At 55.1% G+C, this 23,141-nt stretch overlaps 2 protein-coding genes across 2 annotated transcripts; both read right to left on the reverse strand.

Moving 5' to 3' along the window:
- Positions 1–239: 239 nt before the first annotated feature.
- PROB1 (proline rich basic protein 1) lies at positions 240–6,055 on the reverse strand. Its single transcript, XM_084215514.1, has one exon. The coding sequence runs from the start codon at positions 5,292–5,294 to the stop codon at positions 600–602; it is 4,695 nt and encodes a 1,564-aa protein (XP_084071640.1). The 5' UTR covers positions 5,295–6,055; the 3' UTR covers positions 240–599.
- Positions 6,056–8,338: 2,283 nt separating this feature from the next.
- On the reverse strand, positions 8,339–22,799 carry DNAJC18 (DnaJ heat shock protein family (Hsp40) member C18). The gene is made up of 7 exons (XM_084215986.1): positions 22,686–22,799; positions 22,420–22,565; positions 20,907–21,092; positions 18,023–18,135; positions 16,165–16,274; positions 14,295–14,467; positions 8,339–10,866 (listed from the first exon to the last, which is right to left on the reverse strand). The coding sequence occupies exons 1-7, from the start codon at positions 22,721–22,723 to the stop codon at positions 10,742–10,744; spliced, it is 891 nt and encodes a 296-aa protein (XP_084072112.1). The 5' UTR covers positions 22,724–22,799; the 3' UTR covers positions 8,339–10,741.
- Between the last annotated feature and the right edge of the window lie 342 nt (positions 22,800–23,141).

Here is a 23,141-nt window from a genome sequence, read left to right on the forward strand (position 1 = left end):
TGTGGCTCATGGGTATGGTTTGGCACTCAGGGCTGGGGTTTGGGGTTTAGGGCTCACTTATGGCTGCAGAGTCCCCACCTGCTCCTCGGGACTGGGATTTATCTGATGGACACCCCAAGACAGACAGAAGGATCACAGGTTCCAAGTGCCTCAGCCCCTCACCTCCCTTTACAGACCACACAAGCGCGGGATGAATAAGCAGATTTAAAGTTCAGCATTTTTATTACTATTTTGGGGTGTCTGTGCTGCAGCTGTGGTTGGGGGAGCTGGGGGTGGCCAGGCCATCACCCTCTCTGCAAACCAGCCCGGGTCATCCTTGGGATGGGACTGGCAGGACAGGGAGAAGCAGGGCCTCTGTGGTCCCTTTGTTGGCCGGGGCCCACACCTCCGTGTCCCCCTAGGGCTGCCAGCTGCTCACACCGGAACACACCCTTCCTGTCCCCGTTTCCATGAGAAGCCAGTGAAGTCCAACCAGTGCCCGCTACCCCTCGGTGCTTTACCAGCTCAGCCGTGGGCAGGGAGGCTCTCCCGTACCAGAGGTGATGCTGACTTTGGGCTAAGCCGGGCCAAGGAAGGGACATCCCCGCGGGTCCATCCCGTCACATCCGGAGCAGCGAGCCCTCGGGCGCGGCAGGGCTGGCGCGGGCCGGGGGCTGCTCGGGGCCGGGGCTGGCCCGCATGCCCGTGGGGATGTAGTACAGGCTCTCCAGGTAGCCGCAGTCGGGACCCCCGGCAGGGGACGACCCCTCACCCTTGGGAGCGGAGCCGGGGGTCCCGGGGGTGTCGGCAGCCGGCAGCGAGGGGTGCGGCGGCGAGGGGGCGGAGGGCGGCGGTGCCGGGAGCCCCGGGAAGCCGCCGTAGGGTGCGTAGGGTGGGCTATAGACCCCCTGGGCCATGACCAGCGGGTTGAACGGTGCCTGGTAGAGCCCGGTGTGAGATGCCACCGGTGGGACCAGCACCTCCAGGTACTGCCCGGTCTCGGGGTCGTAGAGCGTTTTCATCTGCGGCTGCCGCGGCGGCTCCATGTAGTAGCACTTCCCGCTGCTGGGATCCACGAGCATCCTCCGCTGGGCAGGCACGGCGGAGGGAAAGGGCTTGGGGGGGCTTTGCCTGCTCCTCCCACTCGGCGAGGGGCCATCGGTCCTCCTGAGGAAATGAGGAGCATCCTCCAGGTGGGGCTGGGCTGGAGGCTCCACAGCAGCCGAGCCCTCAGGGGGTCGGGACAGGGGCGGCTCAGGGCTGGGCTTGCTCCAGGGCACTTCCCCACCAGGAAAGGGATAGGCACCAGTTCCCAGCGGAGCGCTGGCTGGGCTGGGGACAAAAGGGGATCCAAAGAAAGAGCCAGCCACGTTGGAGACTGATGGATGCCCAAGGGAAGTGGGGACTGGGTTGCTGACCAAAGGGGATCCAAAGGATGAGCTGCCTGGGTTGGGGATCAAGGGGCTCCCAAAGGATGCACTAGATGGATTTGGCATCAGTGGGGACCCAAAGGATGCACTGGATTGATTTGGGACCAGTGGGGACCCAAATGATACACTGGATGAGTTGGGAACCAAGGGGTTCCCAAAGGATGCATTGGATGGATTGGGGACCAGTGGGGACGCAAAGGATGCACTAGATGGATTGGGGATCAAGGGATTCCCAAAGGATGCACTGGATGCACTTGGGACCAAGGTGTTCCCAAAGGATGCACTGGATGGATTGGGGATCAAGGGGTTCCCAAAGGATGCACTGGATGGATTGGGGATCAAGGGATTCCCAAAGGATGCACTGGATGCACTTGGAACCAAGGGGTTCCCAAAGGATGCACTGGATGGATTGGGGATCAAGGGGTTCCCAAAGGATGCACTGGATGGATTGGGGATCAAGGGGTTCCCAAAGGATGCACTGGATGCACTTGGGACCAAGGGGTTCCCAAAGGATGCACTTGATGGATTTGGGACCAAGTGGTTACCAAAGGAAGTGCTGCACAGGTTGGGGACCAGAGGGGCCCCAAAAGACTTGTTGGAGTTGGGAACCAAGGGGGTTCCAAATGACGTGCTGGCCAGGCTGGAGGCTGATGGGAAGCCAAAGGACGAGCTGGTCACGTTGGTGACCATGGAGGTCCCAAAAGAGGCACTGGCTGTGTTGGGGGCTGAGGGAGCCGCAAAAGAGGTGCTGGCCGGGCTCGGGACAAAGGGGGTCCCAAAGGATGCACTGCCTTGGTTGGGGACCGAGGACAGCTTTGGCATCAGTGAGGATTTGGGGGCTCTCTCGGGGATTGCCAAGTAGTTGGAGTTCTCTGCCGGGGCAGCAGGCGGGTAGGGCTCTGTAGCTGCCGGCCACGGCGGCGAGTGCTCCCAGGCCTCCCAGTGCTCCGGCAGCCGCCCAGGGGAGCCTTCGCTGCTGTCCCCGGCTCGGAGCCGGGCGGCGGGGCCGGTGCCACCGGCAGAACCCCCGCTGCCCACCGACACCCGCCGGCCGCCGGGCTGCTGCTGCCTCTGCTCGCCGGTGCCGAGCTCTGCCGCGCTCCTCGCCGCCGGCTCCGCAGGCCGCGGCCGGGCGCTGCTGCCGCCCGGGGCTCCGGCTCGGGGGTCCCGGCTGTCACCGCTGCGGGGCCGCTGTCCCAGCGACTCCGGCCCCTCGGCAGCGGGGAGCGCTCTGCTGCCGCCACGGCCGCGCACCTCCGTCCCCTCCGCGGGACTCGGCGGTGGCGGCGGCAGGAGAACGGTCTTCTCTGCCCGCAGCACCGCGCTGCTCTGAGCCGGGGAGCTCTCCCGGGCGGCCGGGCCCGGCCGGCCCACCAGGACGTGCAGATGGGTCTCCACGTGCGGCACCCGCTCGGCCGCCGGGGCCCGCGGGGGCAGCCGGAGCTCGCTCCGCTCCCGGCGCGGGGGCGATGCCGGCGGCTCCTCCGCGGGGGCCGCTCCCCTCCGCGTGGCCTGGACCCTCGTGATGTTGATGGGGGAGCTGTGGGGGGGCTTTGCGGGCCGGCTGCCGGGGGGCTTTGCGGGCCCCTCGGCACACGCCGGGGCCGGCTCTCGGCCGGGGGCTGCCAGCACCTCCTCGCCCGCCGGCTCCGGCGGCGGCTCCCGGCGGACCGAGGTGCAGTGGATGACCAGAGGGGTGGCTGGCGGCGGCTCCCCGCTGCTCGCCGGTGCCACGGTGCCGCCGGAGGCGCCGCTAGTCCCGAACTTGAGGCTGTAGCTGCTCTTCACCAGCTTGCGCACGTCCCGGGGCTGCGGGACGCGCCCCTTCCCCTTGTCCTGCGGCTTGGGGGGCGCGGCTGGAGGGGACCCCCGGGGTGCCGGGGCGGTGCCGGGGCTGGGCGGCCGGCGGGGCACTGCTGGTGGCTTCTCTGGCTGGCTCTGCGGCAGCGTCCTCGCCTCCTGCGCTCGGGAGGAGGCGAAGGGGCGGCGCGGCGGCGTGGCGGGGAGCGACCGGCTCTCGGCCTTGAAGGGGAGGCTTTGGGAATGGATGGGGCCGATGGCTCGCTCCTTCAAGCTGGGCCACGGCCTCGGCGCCCTCGCAAACCGGGGAGCGACATCCAGCACCTTCCCCACCCCGGGCTGGGCTTCGAACAAGGCGCGGGCTCGCTGGTAGCAGATCCTCTCCGACGTGTGCTCCTCCGCGGCCGCGGGCAGCCAGCGGCCCTCCAGCACCTCCTGATACTTCATCCTCTGGTTGAGCTCGTTGAACGTCTTCCTCAGGTTGCAGACTGTCTCCCTCGTCGCCTCGCTGAGCACCACGCCCTTGGTGGGATGGGTGGTGGTGGCGGTGCTCCCCGCGGCCACCGTGGCCACCGGCATCCCGCCGCCCCGCAGGTCCTCGGCCGAGAAGCTGCAGTCCGAGCGGGACAGCGAGCTGGACTTGCCCTCCAGACCATCCCCCAGCAGGTCGGTGCCGGCAGAGGACGGCCCCGAGGAGGTCGAGCTGCCCCGTAGCCCCTTCTGCTCCATCTTGATGCGCTGCTCGTACTGCATTTTCTTGGCCAGGACGTTTTTCACCAGGCACGAGGCCGCCCTGGTCCTGTCGGTGGCGGCCTCCAGGGACGCCGCCTTCATGAACTGCTGGTAGTTGAGCCTGAAGTCCTCGCCGATGGCTCTGCCCTTGCTGGGGGGCTCCTTCCTGGCAGGGGGCTGGGGCGCTGGGCCATCCCCCCGGGGGCCAAAGCCCGTCTCCTTCCTCTCCTTCCTCTTCAGCAGGATCTGGCGCTTGGGCACCGTCCTCTTCTTGCCGTGGCCCTTCCTGGCCTCGCCATTCTCCAGCTCCACGTCCACGCACTCGAACTGCTCCTTGCCCAGCAGCTCTCCTTCCACGCCGGCGGGGAAAGGCCAGCCCACCCTGCCGTGCAGAGCTGTCGCCGCGCCCCGGGGCTCTCCGACGCCCGCCGGCCACCGCCGCGGCCGCCCGCCGTCCTCCGACAGCGAGTTGGAGAGGCTGGAGGAGGTGTGGGAGCTGCACATGTCGAGGCGAGCTCCGGGGAGCCCCGAGAGGCTGCGGAAAGCCCTGGCCGTCAGCGCTTGCACCTCGCCGTCCACCTCGTCCGAGTCGCTGGGAGCCGCGGCGAGCATCGCCCCGGACTGCCGGGGCACGGCCGGCTCCCCACCGGCGGCCGCGGCCGGCACAGGCTGCCGGTCCCCACCGAGGAGACCCATCCTGCCCCCCTGGCCCGACGCTGGGCTATTCTTAGCCGCGCTGGACAGCTGAGCCCGCTGCGGGCGGGCGAGGGGGCCGGGCGGCGGGGGCACGCCGGGGGCCCCCGCCGGAGCCCAGCGGCCCGGGACAGCCCGGCCGGGCGATCCCTCCTCGTCCAGGAACTCCAGGCAGTCCTTGAAGGTCTCCGTGCCGTCCGAGCACAGGGCAGAGTGGTAGGAGGACAAGGAGGAGCTCGACATGCTCTTGGTGAGGTCGTCGCGGGGCAGCCCCGGGAGGTGTCCGTCCTCCTCCTCTTCCTCCTCCGCGGAGCGCCGGCCGTCCCCAGCCGCGCGGGGACTCTCGCCCTCGGGGCCGGGCAGCTCGGCGGGGGACAGCAGGACCGGGTCCCTCTTCCCGCGGGGCATGGTGGCAGGGAGCAGCGCGGGGGATTCAGCCGGTGCCGGGGAACCCTGCTCGGGGCCGGGGCCGCTCTGCCGGGGCCGCTGACTCGACCTTCTGGCTCCCTCGCCGTCCCGGCGGCTGGACCCGGCGGCGGCACAGAGCAAGCCCCGGATCACATGGACTCGGCCAGCGCCAGCCGGGGCAGCCGATGCCAAGCGCATTGCAGGGATGCCACCGCCGCCCCCAGCCTCGGGGACCTGCCGGGGGCCGCTCATCCCTGCCCCTCATCCCGCCCCGCTCTCCCCAAACCGCAGGACAGGTCCCAGGGCACCCCATACAGCTCCCGGGTGTGACCCCATGGAACGGCCTGGGCTGCCCCGGAGCGGGGGGGACCCGCAGCCCCCTCTGGGGATGTCCCATCCGCGGTGCTGAGGGCACGGCAGGACCCCGAGCTGCAGCTCCATCCCCACCAGGGCTCCTTTCCCGGTGCCACTGCCCACCTCGCCACAGCAATGGTGTGTCCAGCTGGGCTTTCCCCTAAACGCACCCTGCCCCAAGCAGGAGCCCCCCCACAGCCAATCCAAGCAGCCAGGAGCAAACTCAAGGCTTGGGATCAATCCGGGCATGGAGCACCCCTGGAATTCACAGGACTGCAACCATGTGTCTTTTCTGGGGACACCCCAAGCCAGTGGTGGGGTGGCTGGGGTGACATGAGAGTTTCTGCAGCTTGTCCACCCCAAGTGCTGCTGGTGCAGCCCAGTCCCAGCTTTTGGGGGATTTTTTACCATGAAACAGCAGCAGCAGGTGCTCCCCAGCGCTGCCAGTCCCAGAGCAACCCGATGCCCACGTCCTCTGGGTTCATGCAGGGACTAAATTTAAACCTTGGCAAGGAGGAGAGGAAAGCTTCCCGTAGAGCTGGGCTGGCACTTAACCCTTCCCTGCTGAGCTGGGCTGGGCTTGCAGGTGGCATTTGTGCCCACAGGGACTGCAGGGGACCTGCCACTGGCAGTGCTCGCTGGTGTGGTGGCCTTGTGCAAGGAGGAGTGTGTATATGGGATTTCAAACCCCCAAATCCATTTCTTCATGGTCTGGCACAGGTACAGACTGCCAGGGCAGTGCTGGGGTAGCCATCCCTGGCCCTGCTTCTCCACGGGGCTCCAGGGGGTGTCTGGGGCCAGCCCACCTCCCACAGCACCCACAGCGGGTGCTGGGGAGCACATGGACAGCTGGGGGACAGCGGGTGGACAGGGGATGGACAGGGGATGGACAGCAGGTGGACAGAGGGTGGACAGAGGGTGGACAGGGGATGGACAGCAGGTGGACAGAGGGTGGACAGGGGATGGACAGAGGATGGACAGAGGATGGACAGAGGGTGGATAGTGGGTGGACAGGGGATGGACAGGGGATGGACAGCAGGTGGACAGAGGGTGGACAGGGGATGGACAGAGGGTGGACAGCGGGTGGATAGTGGCTGGATAGTGGGTGGACACCACAGCCGGGTGTCCGGTGCTGCTCTCCTGCCACCCTCACAGCCTCCGGTGGTGTTGTGTCACTTGTCACAGCTGTTGTCACGGTGACCATTGTGGTCTTAGCAGGACCCGGGTGTCAGAGCAGCAGCAGCAGCAGCAGCAAGGACTGTGCAAAGCACAAGTGTCGGAGTGAGGCAGGGGAAAGGCTGGGCGAGCTGGGGGTGCTCACCTGGAGAGGAGAAGGCTCCAGGGAGAGCTCAGAGCCCTTCCAGGGCCTAAAGGGGCTCCAGGAGAGCTGGAGAGGGACTGGGGACAAGGGATGGAGGAACAGGACACAAGGAATGGCTTCATAATGATACAGCGCAGAATTAGGTGGGATATTGGGAAGGAATTGTTCCCTGGCAGGGTGGGCAGGCCCTGGCACAGGTGCCCAGAGCAGCTGTGGCTGCCCCTGGATCCCTGGCAGTGCCCAAGGCTGGGCTGGACACTGGGGCTGGAGCAGCCTGGGACAGTGAGAGGTGTTCCTGCCATGGCAGGGGGTGGAAAGGAGTAGCCTTTGGGGTTCTTTCCAACACACACCAGTTTGTGATTCTGGGATCCCAAGGATGCTGTGAACAGCCTCTCTGGGGTGCTGTGGGAGCAGCAGAACTGGCTGGGCATTGCTGTCATTGACCAGGCTGCAGTCCCAGGCTGCCATCAACCCAGGCCACGGTGCACCTCCTCCTGCTGCTCCTGGGTTTGTCCCTCGGTGTGGGGGCCATGGAGAGACCCCTGGGCTCCTCCTGCCAGACGAAATCCAACCAGCACCTCCCAGCACCCAAGGCAGGTTGGGCTGTGCCTGTGGAGCACAAGCATGTTACAGAACAGCAGGTGGACCCCGGCTGAGCCAGACTTGCTAATTAAACGCTCATTTATGTTTAAGCCAGCGTGATACTGCCTGCAGCCTCACCACTGCATTTGCTTATTAACCTGGATTTCGTGCCAGCTCGGTGAGTGCTCACCTCAGTGCTGGCAAGCCTGGCACGGGCAGTGAGAAGGAGGAGGAGGAAGGCTGCTGGCAGCTGCTGAAAGCAGGATGTGCCTCTCCCACGCTGGAGCTACTTTTTGCAGCTCCGGAGGAGCAGGAAACACCGGCCCAGCTTGACTTTCAGAGGGGCCTCCGGTTCGGGAGGGATCTGGGCATCCGGGCCGCGGCAGCAGCCCCGGGAGCTCAGGCTCTGGGACACCCCAGGCCGCGGTGTGACAGAGGGACCCACCCGCCCCCGTGCCAGGCTGTCCGGGGCGGCCCCGCTCCCCCGGCCCCGCCGGGGCTGTGGCACAGGGGCGATGCCCGGGCAGGTGCCAGGGCTGTGGGCCCAGAGCCACGGGCCAGAGAGCGGGGCCGGGCTGGGACACGGCGGGGCAGGGGTGACCTGCGGCCACACGGCGCCGTGTCAGGGGTCAGCCCCGTTTCCAGCCCCCAGCCCCCTGTCCCGTTCCCAGCCCTCGGTGCCGTTCCCAGCCCTCAGTCCCGTTTCCAATCCCGTGTCCCGTTCCCAGCCCTCAGTCCCGTTCCCAGCCCCGTGTCCCGTTCCCGTTCCAGGCCGGGGGCGGGGCCCGCCCAGACCCCGCCCTGCCATGAGGGCGGGTACGCAGGCCCCGCCCCCAGGCCCTCCGGCCCCTCACACGCCGGGAGGGCGCAGTCCCCGATCCCGATCCCGATCCCCATCCCCGATCCCCAATCCCCATCCCCGATCCCAACCCCAAGCCCTCGGCCATGTCCCGCGCCCCGCGGCAAATGGCGGCCGCCTCCTCCTTCCCGTCCCCGCCATCCCCCGCAACCGTCCCGGCGCTAGGCTCGGACCACCACGGACAGGCACAGCGATGTCACGTCTTTATTTAAAAATAAATAAATATATATACACACACAAACCCATGTTCAAGCGCTCGGTGCACCCAGGAACACCCTCTCCTCCTGTCAGAGCCCCACAAAGAACACCAAGTACCCCTTGGAGAAGGACAGCGATGCATTTCCACATCGGGGCCCCAGAGAGGATTCTCCTTTTCCCTGAGGAGCACCGAACAAACACAGCTTGTCCTGTTTGTCACCGCAGAGGTCCCAAGCCACACGCCCTCCCTCACAGCACACACCAGGACCAGCACCCTGACCCTGGCTAGGAACAAAACACTTATTGCTTTTGGGGATGTCTTTACCTCCCTCCTGCGTTTCCCAGCTGATTGTGCTTCCCACAGGAGGTCTCCATCAAGTACTCGAGGTCTTTGGATGAAAGGTACAATCTGGTTTCAGTGCAAAATGCTGTGGAGGAGTTCAAGCTCCGTGCAGGACATTGTGAGTCCAGGAAGTTGCCAGGTTTGGTCTCCCTACCTGCATCCCTCTACAGTCACACAGGAATGGCAGGGAAGATTCCAGCCCTGGAACAAAGTCCAACCACTTAAATAGATTCCTAATATATTCTACAAGCTATTTAATATATAAAAAGCAACATTATTTTCAGTTTTGTACACTCATGTACTCAAAAGTGGGAAATATCAGCATTAAGGCTGCCTGCTGTGCCAGCCACCAGCCTGGAATCATCACCCATTCCTGCCCTTAAACCCTGGCACTAGGAATGTTCTACACCAACCCCCTCAAAATGCCCTTTTCACCAGTGCTTCTCCTGTACAGGTGCCCCAAAATTTTACCTCAACTTCCCCACATTCCTACAAGGTTTCCTACAAATGGGGCATAAAAATGCCATTTAGAGTCACTGTGTCATTTTTTCCCCTTTTTATGACATCCAACCACAGCACTGCTGCTGTCCCTGGAGTGTTCTCCTCCTCTCCTGGGATGTTTACGGCCTGTGTGCAGAAGCACCAGGCCTCAAACCAACATCTCATCCTCATGCAGACCCCAGAAAACCCAGAAAAGGGTTTTTTTCCAGCTTCCTTTCTTCCCAAACCTCCCAGGGCTGTATGGATGGGACAGGGACATGGCGGGGACACACTGTGGCACCAAGTTCCATTCCCAGTTCCATTCAGTGGGATACCTACACCACTGCTCTAGCGCCCAGCACACAAACAGTTTGAGCATTAAAGGCAGGCTTAATCCTGGCGTTTCCCAAGCTTTGGAGCACTTACTCCTTAGGTTTCAGCCAAGGCCACCTGTGCATCCTGTGTGACTCGAGTTTCAGGCATGTGGCAACAGCAGAGCCTTGCTCAGGTGTCACTGACTCCCACTCCTAGGGTTGGTTAGAGGGGAGCAGTGCTGCTCTGTGAGCCCCCGCCCTGGGCAGGAATTCCCTGGAAGAGCAGCTCATTCCATGCAGGGCACACACCAGACGGCCTCAGGGGGTTCATGGTGCTCAACTTGAGCAACACTGCTCTAACACTGGCCTAACACTGGCCTGCTGCTCACCAGGACATCCCAGCATCAACCTGCCCTTCAAGGCCTGGCTGTGTGAAGGAGGATCAAGAAAAAACAGGACATTGCCACATGGATTTTTCTCTTTGCAATATCATGTCTACAGTGAAACATTCATAGCTGCTCAACAGAGTAAAAATATGCTACATGAGAACTGTACCGGAAAATGCAGGATCCTGGGAGAGCTGGGGGAGTGTGCAGATAAAAACCAGAATGGAATAGCCAGCTTCAAAATATGTCATGGGAAACAGAGGAGGGAATGACCACAGTTCTGCTTTCCCAGCAGTCTGGCAGACACTGGAATGGGTGCAATTCCCAGACTCCCATGCTGGTGTCAGGATGGGCACAGCCCTCCCTTGGAGCAGCATGGGAGAGCTGGGAATGTGCTCAGGGGCTGCCCTCAGGCAGGGACTGTCCCTCCTGCACTGGAACCACCCCAGCTCTGTGGCACAGCCTGGAGGGAAAGGGGGAGGTGACACCCAGAGCACGGCGCTGTTCGGGGATCCAGGGAGCTGCAGATCCATAGGAAACATGGGAAGCAGAGAGGAGCCTGCTCTCCTGGGAAGCACACACAGCCTGGATGGCAGACAAACCACCCAGGCAGCTGGGGTCTGAGCTCAGAGCGTGTCCTGGGGAATGAATTTACAAAGTGCCACTGGTCCTTGGACCCAAATCTAATGTACAGGATATATTACAGCAAACAGCAGCCCTGCAGTTTGTGTCAGCCCCTCTGCACTGCCTGCAGAAGGACTCCACACTCTTTACAACAGACTCCTTCCCTTTTCACATGGAGGAAAACAAAAACATAAGTTAAATCAGCAATTAATAAAAGTACAGAATGTGTGCGTCCTGGTCAGCCCCCTTTGTGCATCCCAATCAGACTGGAGAGCTTCTCACAGTGCTCAAGTTTCAGGGACTCTGCTTTCTGTTTTAACCGCTCATCTCTGTAGAGCTTGGCCAAATTGGACAAATCAGACTCTGAAAGATGAAAAAAAAATGTATTAGGATGAAGTCCTGAGCCTCCTTTAAAGAACTGTTTCTAAGTGCTTTGCTATCCTTGTGGCACTTTTTAATTTTGGTGGGTATTGAAGCCAGGGAGGTGAACAGCTACCCAAGGGACTCGTCTGAAAGGCCTCCCTGCCCTTTCATTAACAATCTCAAACGTACTTTGCATTTTGTTCCCCTTCTTCTCAAAAGCCACATAAAACTGAAATAATCCCATTGTTTAAATGATTTCCTCCCAGTAATTCAGAGAAGTTGCTTTTGCTGATTAGCAGAGGAAGTCTTAATATAGGTTTTTCCCTGCAGAATAATTTGGCTGCAGGATTAGATGCACCGAGGAGAACAGCAGTAATTTACTTCTGAAAAGGTCAACATCTCCGTAAGCACAGGCTACCTGATGACACTCCATTTTTCAAAGAGCTTTTATACACCTTACAAGACCCTCATTTTACAAAATTATTCAGAGTGGAAAGAACTTCAATAGATCCTTTCATGCCTTACGTCCTCTGTCCCTGTCCCACTGAAATTTAAAGCCATTTAACCCTCCTCCCACTCAGTGAAAAGCTTCACAAACTGACAGGCAGGAACAGCTCATTTTAGAGCAGGAATCCATTTACAGGTTTATAACCAAAATGCCACTTGTGCAGTGCTGGGCACAGCCTTGTCAAGCCTCCAGTAAAAACCAGGCCCAGGTAATTGTCCCTGAGCCCAGAGTCCCTGGAGTTGTGCAGTGGAGAACTTCAGTTTATACTTATCCAATTGAGGAAAATTATTCCCTGCACTTTTGACAGTGTTCATTCCATCACATTTGCTCCTTGTGGGTTTCAATCTGTCACAGAGTGGCTCTTCTGAAGCCTTTTCTTCAAGGAGATTCTAAAATACTGAATTTCAACTATATTTCCACTGGATATACAGAAGAAATTCCTCCCTGGGAGGGTGGGCAGTGTCCAAGGCCAGGCTGGATGGGGCTTGGACTAGCCTGGGACAGTGGAAGGTGTCCCTGCTCATGGGAAGGGGTGGAACTGGATGAGCTTTAAGGCCCTTTCCAAGCCAAACCATTCCATGATTCTGTGATACTTATCCTGACTTAGTTTTCAGTTGCCTCTTTGTGACCCCAAGCTCTCTGCAGCCTCACTTTACAACTCAGCCATCCCAGCTGAACGATCTCCTGTAAAACCTGGCACGTGCTCTTTGAACTTAACTGTGCCCCAGATTTCAGAAGACCCAAACCCACAGCACACCCGATTTTCACACACTGCTCTGCTGAGAGTCTGCTGCAACACTGTAAAACTGACTGGCTGAACAATGTACAACAAATCCATTATTTTAAAGGTTTTCCTTAAGGTTGTTGGACACCAGGCAATGCTTTTCCAGTCTTAAAATCAAGGACTTTAAAACCCAAGCTGTTCCTGAACTACTCATCTCTGTCTGTTTTGCTGGTGCTCAAGGGAAACGTGCCCTCAGTAAACACAACAAATGTACTATAAATAGACATTCAACGGACAAGAAGCTCATCACACCAATTCCAACACTTCAGCAAGGATTAAGGGACCAACACTGTGCAGCAACAGCTGACTAAGACTTGCCTCAGCATCTGCAGAACTTTCCCCCAGCACTCCATCCTGTACTCAGAATTTATTTTTACAAACATGACTGTCCTAAGGTCAGCCCAGTCTCAGCTATGGCCAGGATGGGAAGCACTCTGAAAAAGGTGAGTTTTTAATGACAGCAGTGGCCTCAGGCTGTGCTAACTGTGGCTGCTGTGAATGTATTTGCAGCTGGTGACTAACACAGCCCCTGAGTGCACAAAGCTCTGGAGGAGCATGGCTCGGCAGGCACTTGGCATTCCAGGCTGGATCATCTCTCCTCTCTGGCTCCTGGGCTCCCTCAGACTCACAAACCCTGTCCCCTCTTTGGGGCTGGGCTCTCAGCTCCAGCTCTCTGTGAAAGAGACGATGTGGTGACTCTGAACTGCATGAGGTCAATTAAAAGGGTTTTTCTGTAAGAAAGAAACTCTCCCCTTTAGCAAGCATACATTTATGAGTATGAACATCCACATTATCCCTGGAGGCTGCTCCTGCCAGCCACAAACATTCAAAGCTCACAAATCAAAGACACCAAAAACTTCAGAGCTTTTATAGTCTCATATTATATGTTCTTTCCCTTTTTCACTTCAGAGCCTACATGTCTTCATTTCTCTTTAAAAGCAGGATTGGTAACTTTTATGTAAAATAAGCCAAAACAAGCCTTCCCATCAAACACCTGTAAAGAGCCTGGAGTCAGCAGCACTACTGTTACCTCTCCTTTAGGATTAAATGAGTCTTTTTTAGATAAATTGGTAAAGAAACTGAAAACAAGTGTAAAGGCACCTTTTAGGAGTGTGCTGAGGACTGTTCTGCACAGAGCAATTAAAAGTCCCCACCAGGGTGTGAAAGCAGCTTTTCTGCTGCTACTGAACATTCACACAACTCCTTCCAGCTTCCTTTACACACAGCACTACTGGGTGTTCACTCATTTGAAGGTGATGAGCTCTTTAGGTGAATATAATCAGTGAATAAAGCCAGTCACAACATCCCAGCCTAAGCTACTCCTTGTGATTTGATTTCTGTTACTTCTTAACATTCTGCAAACAGCAGGAATTTGTAGTCTCTTCAACAAACAGATTAGTAGGAATTAACAAGCAATTAAATATGGGGTTAACGTGCCTTTATTTGTGCCACTGATCCACTCAGGCCTGAGTGAGAATAACAATTTTGAATGCTCACATCTATGTTCTTCCTTTCTGCATTCAATTCTTGTTTTTGAAAGACTTGAAAATGGTGAAAAACATGATCTCCAACTTAGCTAAAGATAGAAAATGCAAATAACACCCAAACCACAGAAGCATGCTCTGAAAACTGATACCAGGAACACAGCCCACTGCAAGGGAGCCAAGAGCACCTGGACACACTCTGGACTCTCTTGGAGAAATTTTAAGGAAAAAGTTACAGAAACTTCTTGTGGAGACAGTCACAGCAAAACTGATTCTGCTCCAGCAAAGGAAACATGGAATTGGTGATGTCTCAAGATCTTTTCCAGCCTAGCAATCTGTCAGGGCTAGATAAATGTGATGGGTTGTATGTTTAAACCATCACTAAGGGTTATTCAAGCATAAAACCTGAGCGGAAAAAAGTGTCTCAAATGGTGAAGTCTACTTTCCACTCATCTTTCAGAATCACTTAAAATGGATTCTGACAGGTCTCAAGAATAGCAAATTCAGTATTAAGAGAAGATGTGAGACACTTTAAACCAGTGCAAGGCTGAGATGTTACAAGGATTGGAAACCGAGGCTAAAACCAGCAGAGCTTTGTGAAGCACAGCCACCCCCCAGCCCCTGAAACACCCTTGGGACAGAAATAACTTACTTTGCTGTTTCTCCTTCCAGCAGCTGGTCTGAATATAGTCTATGTAATCTTTCTCAACTGTTTTCTCAAGCTCTTGAAGTTCTGCTCCTTGATAATTCTTTTCAAAGTTTTTATCAACATAGTAAGGCACCTGCAAGTTCTCTGTTTCTCTGCTCACAACGTGGCCTATGGACCTGTGTGAGCAGAAGGGAGAAATCAGATGTTTCAGCAGTTCAGACCTCAAAAACTCAAGAGTTATTTCTCCATATTAGCATTTCCAGAGGAAAATATTTACAGCAATGTTTGTACAGTTCATTTCTGCAGGATTATGGCTCCCTCAACCATCCAGTCAGGAAATTACAATCTCAGGGACAGCAAGCTGTGCAGTAGAAACAGAATCCACTTTCCTGCTACAACCATAGGAAAATAACCCACAGTCTATAAAAACTTAGGGCCCAATGCAGTTGATCTGAACTTACCCATTTTTTGGATCCTTTAGTAGAAATAAAACTTAGCAGGGAGAGATTCTAATTACACTTTTCTTCAGGGTTTTATAATCGTAAGTAAGCAAAGTGAGGCACGGAACAGGCTGGAAAATACCCTGTAGGAAGAATCAGCCCCTCTGACACAGTCACTGGGTTAAACCACAATCCTGGAGTGCATTTCCTTATCTGAGCAGATACCCAAGGCCTCTGTCCAAATCACTGCCCACAGAGAGAGGCAGGCAGCCAAAACACAAAGGTTACACTCAAAAGAATCCTGTTTGTCCCTTTTTCCTGGACTCCTCTTTTCCTTCTTCTCCCTGTGTCTCAGAGGTGTCCCCAGTTTCTTTTGGTTTTTAGGCTGTTCAGTGTTTTAAGGCTACAATTTAGATAAACAGCCTAACTCTGAACCAGGCTCAGGCCTCACTATCTCCCATCACCAGGAGAAGGGGAGGTGGTGAAGAAAAGCAGCTCAGCTGCTGTGGGGGCAGTGTGGGAGGTTTCACATGGGACTGGCAGATAGCAAAAACACCCCCTGGTAAAAAAAAAAAAAAAAACCAAACCAAAAACCCCACCCTAAAAACATCCACCCTCCTGTTCTTTTCTGAGGGCCTCACACTGACATCATGTGGTAAAACAATGAGGGGTGCTGGGCTGCTGCTCTGGCAGAGGAGAGCAGGGGAAGGCTGGACCTGAGCAGTTTTACTCCCAGAAGGGAACAAGGGGACCATTTGGAGCACTCTGCTGGCTGCCCCAAACCTGCCAATCCTACTCCTCTCTCTAAGGGCCAGCACAGGCCAGCTCTTTCCCTCCTCCAGCCCTGGAACCTGAGAGCAGCACATGGCTTTTCCTCTGCCCCACAAGCTCCCAGGACAGCAGCTCTGCTGGGGTCCTTCTGCTTCCAGAGCCTGCCAGCCCCCAGGGGCCCTGGTTCTCTGGAGAGGTTAAACCAGGGCATTTCAATGATTTAATGATTTGTTGAGCTTCCAGTGGAATTCATGTTCCAGAAAAGATTTGGATTTGTACTGCAAACCATAGGTTTCATTTTTTAGCTGCTTTCCAGAGGAACCTCAGGGGTGATTCACAGATTCTGGGGGTTGGTCAGATGAGAGGCTGATCCACATCCACACTCCCCCATCCTGTATCACTGTGCAAAACCATTCCACACCAGTTGAGGAAGGTTTCTGAGCCTCACAATTCAGCACCCTGTGCACTGAAGCTCTCCACAGGTAACTTCACAGTGCTCAGAACTCACCAGTGCAGGCTGTTGGTATTTCCTTATTTACAAACTGGTAACATTTTCTATAAAGAGCAGAATATTAACGTGCATTTTGTTATCAAACCCAACTTCCATCAGCCTCCATACTGCAAACAGCAGCAGCAGAAAAATGTGGTTTTAAAGGACTTACGATTTGTAGAATAAGCTGTAGGGTGGGTTGGTGGCCATCAGCTGGGTTATAACTGACACTATTATGATGATGAAAACTGGCATCAACTGGATAAATGCAGAGTATGAATTCTGAAAAGTACAAGGATTAGCAGTCAAGAAAATACAGAGGTGGAAAAAGACATCTGTTCACAGAAGCTAGGCTATCAATCACAGATCAACAATGTGCTACATGTAAACTTTGAGAAAAAAGAGAAAGCGCTTTGGGATTTTGAGAGGGGAGACATTGTAATTTGTAAATAACCTTTATTAATAATATCAGAACAGTCCTGAACACAATTTTCTTTCCATGGTCTTTTCCCTTGCCCCTTCCTTCACAGTGCCCACAGCACTACTGTACCTGTCAGTGTGCAATCCAGCCTGCAGGAACACTCTGCAATCCTACAGCTTTCCTGCAGCCTCTGAATTTGCTCCCCATTGTAAAGATCTCAGGCTCTGCCCAAGCCCTGCATTTAATGCCTGACAGTAAAGGGTTAAGAGCTCCCATGCAGTGTAACTTCAGACAGGATGCAAGCACTGGGGCTTTTGACTGGATTCATCTGGCAAAACAAAAGAGTGGAAACACTATCAAAGAGCAAACACTGATGCTTCCTTCTGCTCTTCCATTTCTTTCTAAACTGGCCTCTAAAATGCCTTTTCTTATGCAGAGGAAAATATTATATGCAGCTCTTTAGGCTCTGCCCTCTGCCTTGGGATAGCAACAAGGACTCCTGATGCAGCAGTAGGTGGGATTCACAGGATCACTGAGGCTGGAAAAGCCCTCCCAGACCATGGAGTCCAAACCGTGCCTGATCCCCTCCTTATCCCCAGCCCAGAGCACTCAGTGCCACCTCCAGCCCTTCCTGGGATGGGGATTCCAAACCCCCCTGGGCAACCCCTCCCAACCCCCAAGCACCCTTTCCATGGGAAATTCCTCCTGGGCCTGCCTGGCCCAGCCTGAGGCCGTTCCCTCTCCTCCTGTCCCTGTTCCCTGGAGCACAGCCCGACCCCCCCGGCTGTCCCCTCCTGTCAGGAGCTGTGCAGAGCCACAAGGTCCCCCCTGAGCCTCCTTTTCTCCAGGCTGAGCCCCTTCCCAGCTCCCTCAGCCTCTCCTGGGGCTCCAGCCCCTTCCCAGTTCTGTTCCCTTCCCTGGACACACTCCAGCCCCTCAGGGTCTTCCCTGAAATGAGGGGCTGGATTCACTTCCCCCAGCTTAGCTGTCTGTCAGGTTTTTTTTCTGAGCCTGAGACTCACAAGGCAAAACTCATCTTCCTTGGAGAATGATCCCTGGAGGTTAACAGACTATCTTCAGAGGAAGATCTTGCCAAGGCAGGTGGCAGGTGTGTATGTGACACAAAGGAGAGTGTGTATGTGACACAAAGGACACTTTGTGTCTCATCTGGAAGTCTCAGCTGGCAGAAATGTGTCCCAGGCCCATCCTGTCCCCAGCTGGAAGAGGCCTGTGCAGCCCCTAGGTGCTCATTTACTGAAGGATTAAATACACCTTGAGGATGAGCCACTACTTCCACATCCATCACCAGTCCCCATTTGGACTCGTTGTTGGATTACCAAGCACCAGAGCTTGCAAAAAGCAAGCAGCAGCAAAACCCTCAGTGACAGAAACTGGAGGGCCTGAGATGCTGTAAACACAATGGATCTTTACAGCAGTGGTTAATAAAAGCCAACCCAGTGACAAAGAAAACATCCACTGTGGCTGCAGCTTTTGAGAATAAACTCAGAGCACTGAAGCATGGGAGGGTTTGTCCTGGCTTTGGAAGAGGATCCCTCACCCGCTGAGCTGTTTAATTATTTAAGCTGAGAAGATCTCTGCTCCTGGCTACCTGTGGCCTGTGCTCCTCCTCCTCTGGCTCCTGTGTCCACGCCCTCTCGGCCCGGTGCCTCCGTGGGTAATAGTGAGCATCTCTGGCTACATTGGAGAACATGTGGATATTCCCTGCAAAGAAACCAGCACAGACTCATGTCTCACCCAGCTGCTGGTACTCACCCGGATTCCTCAGCTTCTATTGAATTATCCAGGTTTAGACTCCACAGCCTGAATTACAGCTGGGAGATCTCAGAGTAAAAAGCACAAACCACCTCAGAATTAAATACCACCACAATGTTTTTCCAAAAAGCCTACTAGAGAAATTGTAGCATGCTCCAATCCATCTTAATTTAAATCAAGCTGCAGAAGCATGTTCTGATTTGTATGATTGTATCTCATATTTTAATGCTGTTCATGTCACATTCACTTGCAAGGCTGTGGCAGGAAAATGAATTTGCTTCACCACGCTCAGGCTGTGAATTATGGTCTCCCATAATTACTGAATGTGGTTTTCTACCCTCATTTCCAATTCCTCTGCCTTAAAACCATTAATAATTTCACTTAATTATTTTATAATAAAGAAAGAGATTTTAAAAAGAGTAAAAAAGTAGAACCATTCAGGATTTTCTTTCTTGCACACAGAATGTGGCTGATTTATTTTTAAAAAATCTAAAATGAGGGAAGAATTGCATTTGCTGCTTCAATTTGAAGCTCAGGATCTGATTTTATCACCATATGAATATCTTAATAATAGCTGTGCTCTCCTCTTTTGAAATTCAGAATATCTTTGTGTTAGAGAATTGAAATCTGTGGCTTATCATCACAACAGACATGCAAAACTATTTTTAAGCCCTGGGAAAGATGTTGCATTATTTTATACTCTTATCCTGTCCTTTTTTTGAGTTTCCCAGAGAATTCTGCAAGAAACCTGGGCAAAGGTGACCTCTGCTATTGTGTCAAAACCTTTGTTCCACTGCTTGTTCAAAGATTTTCCAAGCTCCAGGCATGTGTGCAGTCAGAGCTCCAACAGTGAGACAAGCCAGGCTGGCTCCAAGGAGGAAAGTTTCTTTTGAGAAAAAAGTTTATTTCTATCTTTCAACATTGCTCAGACAGGATTTTATCAAGGTGTGAAAAGAAGCAGCCAATGTGGGAAAAGAAGAATGGCTTTTATAGGGACGCCTAGAAAAAAAGTTCTCCCAAATTTTAAGTTTCTCCAAGGATTTCTGGCAGCAGTTTCTTTTGTTCCACGTGCATTTATTTTTTATGTGAAGAACTTGTAACCTCTCTTCATTACAACTGCAACACTCTGCCAAGTGGAGTCACCTTTGAGTTTTATCACATTTAACATTTTCAATTTAACCATTTTTCCATGGAATATCCACAGAGGAAAACTGCTCAGTAAAAATAAAGCCATAAATCTGCCCTCAAAAGCCCAGTGAGGAAACTCTTGTTTACTACCAACACCCACTACTACAAATTATATTTTTATTTTCTTACTCTTTGCTGCTTTGCCAAAAATTCCCATTTTCTCCTCCATGCCAGTCTCCCTGATAAACCTGCCATGCCTCATACCCAAACTCCTCCCACAGCTCCTCAATTTCCTGTCCTTAACTCCAAGCACCCCTGTCCCCCCCAGGCCCATTCCACAAGGGTGATGTCCCACACAGGGCACATCCAGGTGCAATTCCTTGCACAGTCAGAGATGGAAAACTTGCGGACTCCAGGAATTACACCATGCTGGGGTTTGCTTTGCATATCCACTGGTGCAAATCTGGGACCTGAGGTCCCCTTAGCTGCAAGATGCACCACTCACAGCAAACTTTAGTAAGTAAATACTCATCTGTGTGTCTTCAGGCTGTAGTAAGTGGTGTGTACCTCACTTTTTGTGACACCTTGAAGGTGAAAAGTTCCAGGAGTGCTAAAGCAATTCCTTAGATGCTGCCAGGAAGGCCCCTGAAGTCCTCGAAACATTCAGATTTCCTTTTAATCCACTGATCTTGCAGGATCTTTCTATTTTTCCTACAAATCCAAACGCTAAAGCTGGGCTGAGACATGCACAGAGCTACTCCAGGTGCAGCTCCCATTGCTGTGTCACTGATACTGCACAGCTCCAGGACCCTGCACAGCCCCTGCATCCTGCACAGACCCCTGCATCCTGCACAGACCCCTGCATCCTGCACAGATCCTGGGATCCTGCAGGCTCCTTTCCTGGCAGGCAGCACTTGCTGAGCTCCCAGGCTGTGATTCCACTACAGCACAGGCTGCTGTGAGGCACAGGAGCTCCTGCTTTCCCTGAGACCACAGCTCCAGGAGCTGGGCCCTGCTGGCCTGGAATGCTGTCAGGTGCCTCAAGTACAACCCAGGCATGGAACTGTTCATGTTGGAAAAGACCTCTGAGGTCACTGAGTCCAACCATCACGGAGAACAACTCTGATCCCTTCTCATTCACACCCTGTGTTACCTGCCATACCATTACTGGCTTCAGATGATGGAGGGAATAAAAGAGAGGCAGAAATTCAACGTGAAAAGGTTTCTGCTCTTTGCAGATGTATCATCAGCTCCCTGAGCAGTCCCAAGGGAAGCTGAACTCCTTCATGGTTTACAGAATCACAGAATATGCTGAGTTGGAAGGGACTCCCAAGGATCATCCAGCCCCGGCCCTGCTCAGACCGCCCGCCCCAGCAGTCCCCCTGTGCATCCCTGGTGTCCAAAGGCTCCTGGAGCTCTGGCAGCCTCAGGGCCGTGCCCATTCCCTGGGCAGCCTGGGCAGTGCCAGCACCCTCTTGGGGGGAGAAACTTCTCCCAAAATCCAGCCTGGCCCTGGCCTGGCCCAGCTCCAGCTGTTCCCTCAGGGTTAGTCAGTCCACTGCCCTTTGAAGCCACTGCAGCCAGGTACTGACCTGTAGGGAAGTGCCCACCAAAAAACACATTGAATATTTCTTCTGGTGTGATGTCTGCTTCGAACTCTGTGTAGTAATTGTAGTGCCTGGCCTGGCCAGAGCTGACGTGCTCGTGGTCACTCCCAAGTTCATCGTAGCGGAGCCGTTTCTCAGGGTTGCTCAGAACTGCAAAAGCATTGCCTATTGCTGGAGAGGGAATTAAAACCAGTGTTACATTCCCAGAGCTCACACTTTTGGAAGTGGAGCAGCAAAAAAAAACAAACAAGCCTAGGAAATTTGTGCTTGACCAAAGACTGAGCTACTTCTACAAAAGATTTGTAACAGCCCTGCCACTACCTGTGATGGAAACCACTTCCTGCTGTCACTGATGCCAGGAGAAACACAGAAGTGTCCAGGTATATGGAGAGACTTGAAATATTTGTAAACCTGACATGAGAGCTCACTTCAGCCAAGAAATTGATGGGAATGGATCATTTTATCAGCTCAAGCCAAATACAAGTTTAGTCTTGAGTGCACCTCCATATCCCACATACAATTAACACAAAATTAATTACTGCAGGCACCAATTAAAATGCATTGGGCTATCCCAAGTTTGTCCTGCTGTCTGAGATGCCCCTGAAGCTGTATGACACATCTATTTCACACCTCACATCCAACCACTCAGAAGGGTTGGCTCATCTTCTTCTTTGATCTCTGACAGAACAAGTTCATAGCCAAATACAACCCAAACACAAACAAATAAAGAACAGCTCTCCAGAAGCTCCTTGTTTTAACAGACTGAATGAGTCACTGGCTTTCCTCATGCTGGGCTACATGGAAAGGAGAAATACGTATGAGTTTAGACAGTAACACTGCAGCATAACTGGGAACTCCAGACACAGCACACTGGATTTAATTTCCTATTCCCACACATATATATAAAAATAAAGATTTATTCATGACAAGGAGCAGTTATTGATGACAAACACCCAATTCTCCTGCATGACCAGTGTCAGTTCCAAGTTCTGAACCTTCTTCAGTATCATGGAATCCCAGAACGGTTTGGGTTGGAAGAAACCATGAAAATCACTTCATTCCAAGCCCCTGCCATCAGCTCCCACTTGACATGGTTTTTCCAAGCCCCATCCAAGTGGGCCTTGGATGTCTGCAGGGATCCAGGGGCAGCCACAGCTGCTCTGGGCACCCTGTGCCTGGACCTCAGCACCCTCACAGGAAGAATTTCTTCCTAATGGCCCATCCATCCCTGCCCTCTGACAGTGGGAAGCCATTCCCTGTGTCCTGTCCCTCCAGACCCTTGTAAAGCTCCTCAGAAGTATCTGGGAATGACACCTGGGATGCATTTCCCATCGTTTCTAAGGGAGACATGTATTTTGCAGACAGAAATGCAAACCCTGCCGAGCCGCAGCAGGGCTCCGTGAGGCCGCTGCTGAGTCCGTAACCCCGCCGGGCTCCGTGGGCCGGCGGGCCGCTCTGCACCGGCGCTGCCCTCACGGCGCCCCCCGGGCCCCCTCACCTTTGAAGGCCTCGGTGGCTCCGGGCGCGCGATTCTTGTCGGGGTGGAACTTGAGGGCCAACCTGCGGTACGCCCGCTTCAGCTCCTCCTCGCCGGCGTCCCGGCTCACGCCCAGGATCTCGTAGTAATCCCGGCACCGCTTGATCCTGAGGGCACACACGGGGTTATCCCGGGGCGCCCCGGGCCCGCTCCCCGCCTTTCCCCGGGCTCGCCCTCCCCCTCCCTGCCGCCTCCCGGGCCCCCGCGGGCCTCGCGTTGCCGCTCACCGCTGCACCCCGTCCAGCTGCTCGGCCGTGTAGGTCATGTCGGCCCGCGGCCGCTGCCGCCCCTCGCTCACCGCCCGCCGCCCCGCGCCGCCATCTTGTGCGCGGGGGCTGCTGGGAGCGGGCCCGGCGGCGGCGGAGCGTGACGTCACGGCGAAAGGCGGTGACGTCATGAGGGGATCTGAGGGGAGCGGGAGGTCATGGAATGGTGGAATTGTGAAATTATGGAATGTCATGGAATTGTGGGATGTCCCGAGTAGGAAAGGATCCAGCAGGATCACCCAGTCCAGTTCCTGTCCCTGCCCAGACCCCCCAGCAATCCCCCCTGTGCATCCCTGGTGTCCAAAGGCTCCTGGAGCTCTGGCAGCCTCGGGGCCGTGCCCATTCCCTGGGCAGCCTGGGCAGTGCCAGCACCCTCTGGGGGAAGAACCTTTCCTGATCTCCATCCCAAAGCTCCCC

The sequence above is a fragment of the Fringilla coelebs genome (genome assembly GCF_963513975.1).
Source record: "Fringilla coelebs genome assembly, chromosome: 15".
NCBI lineage: Eukaryota > Metazoa > Chordata > Aves > Passeriformes > Fringillidae > Fringilla > Fringilla coelebs.

Bases quoted from the DNA above. Each gene is read 5' to 3' on its own strand.
- PROB1 (XM_084215514.1), bottom strand. From the start codon at position 5,294: ATGAGCGGCCCCCGGCAGGTCCCCGAGGCTGGGGGCGGCGGTGGCATC.
- DNAJC18 (XM_084215986.1), bottom strand. From the start codon at position 22,723: ATGACCTACACGGCCGAGCAGCTGGACGGGGTGCAGCG. The intron at 22,566-22,685 runs GTGAGCGGCAAC...GTGTGCCCTCAG, and splicing joins CAGCTGGACGGGGTGCAGCG to GATCAAGCGGTGCCGGGATT. The intron at 10,867-14,294 runs GTAAGTTATTTC...TTCATCTTTCAG, and splicing joins CTGGAAGGAGAAACAGCAAA to AGTCTGATTTGTCCAATTTG.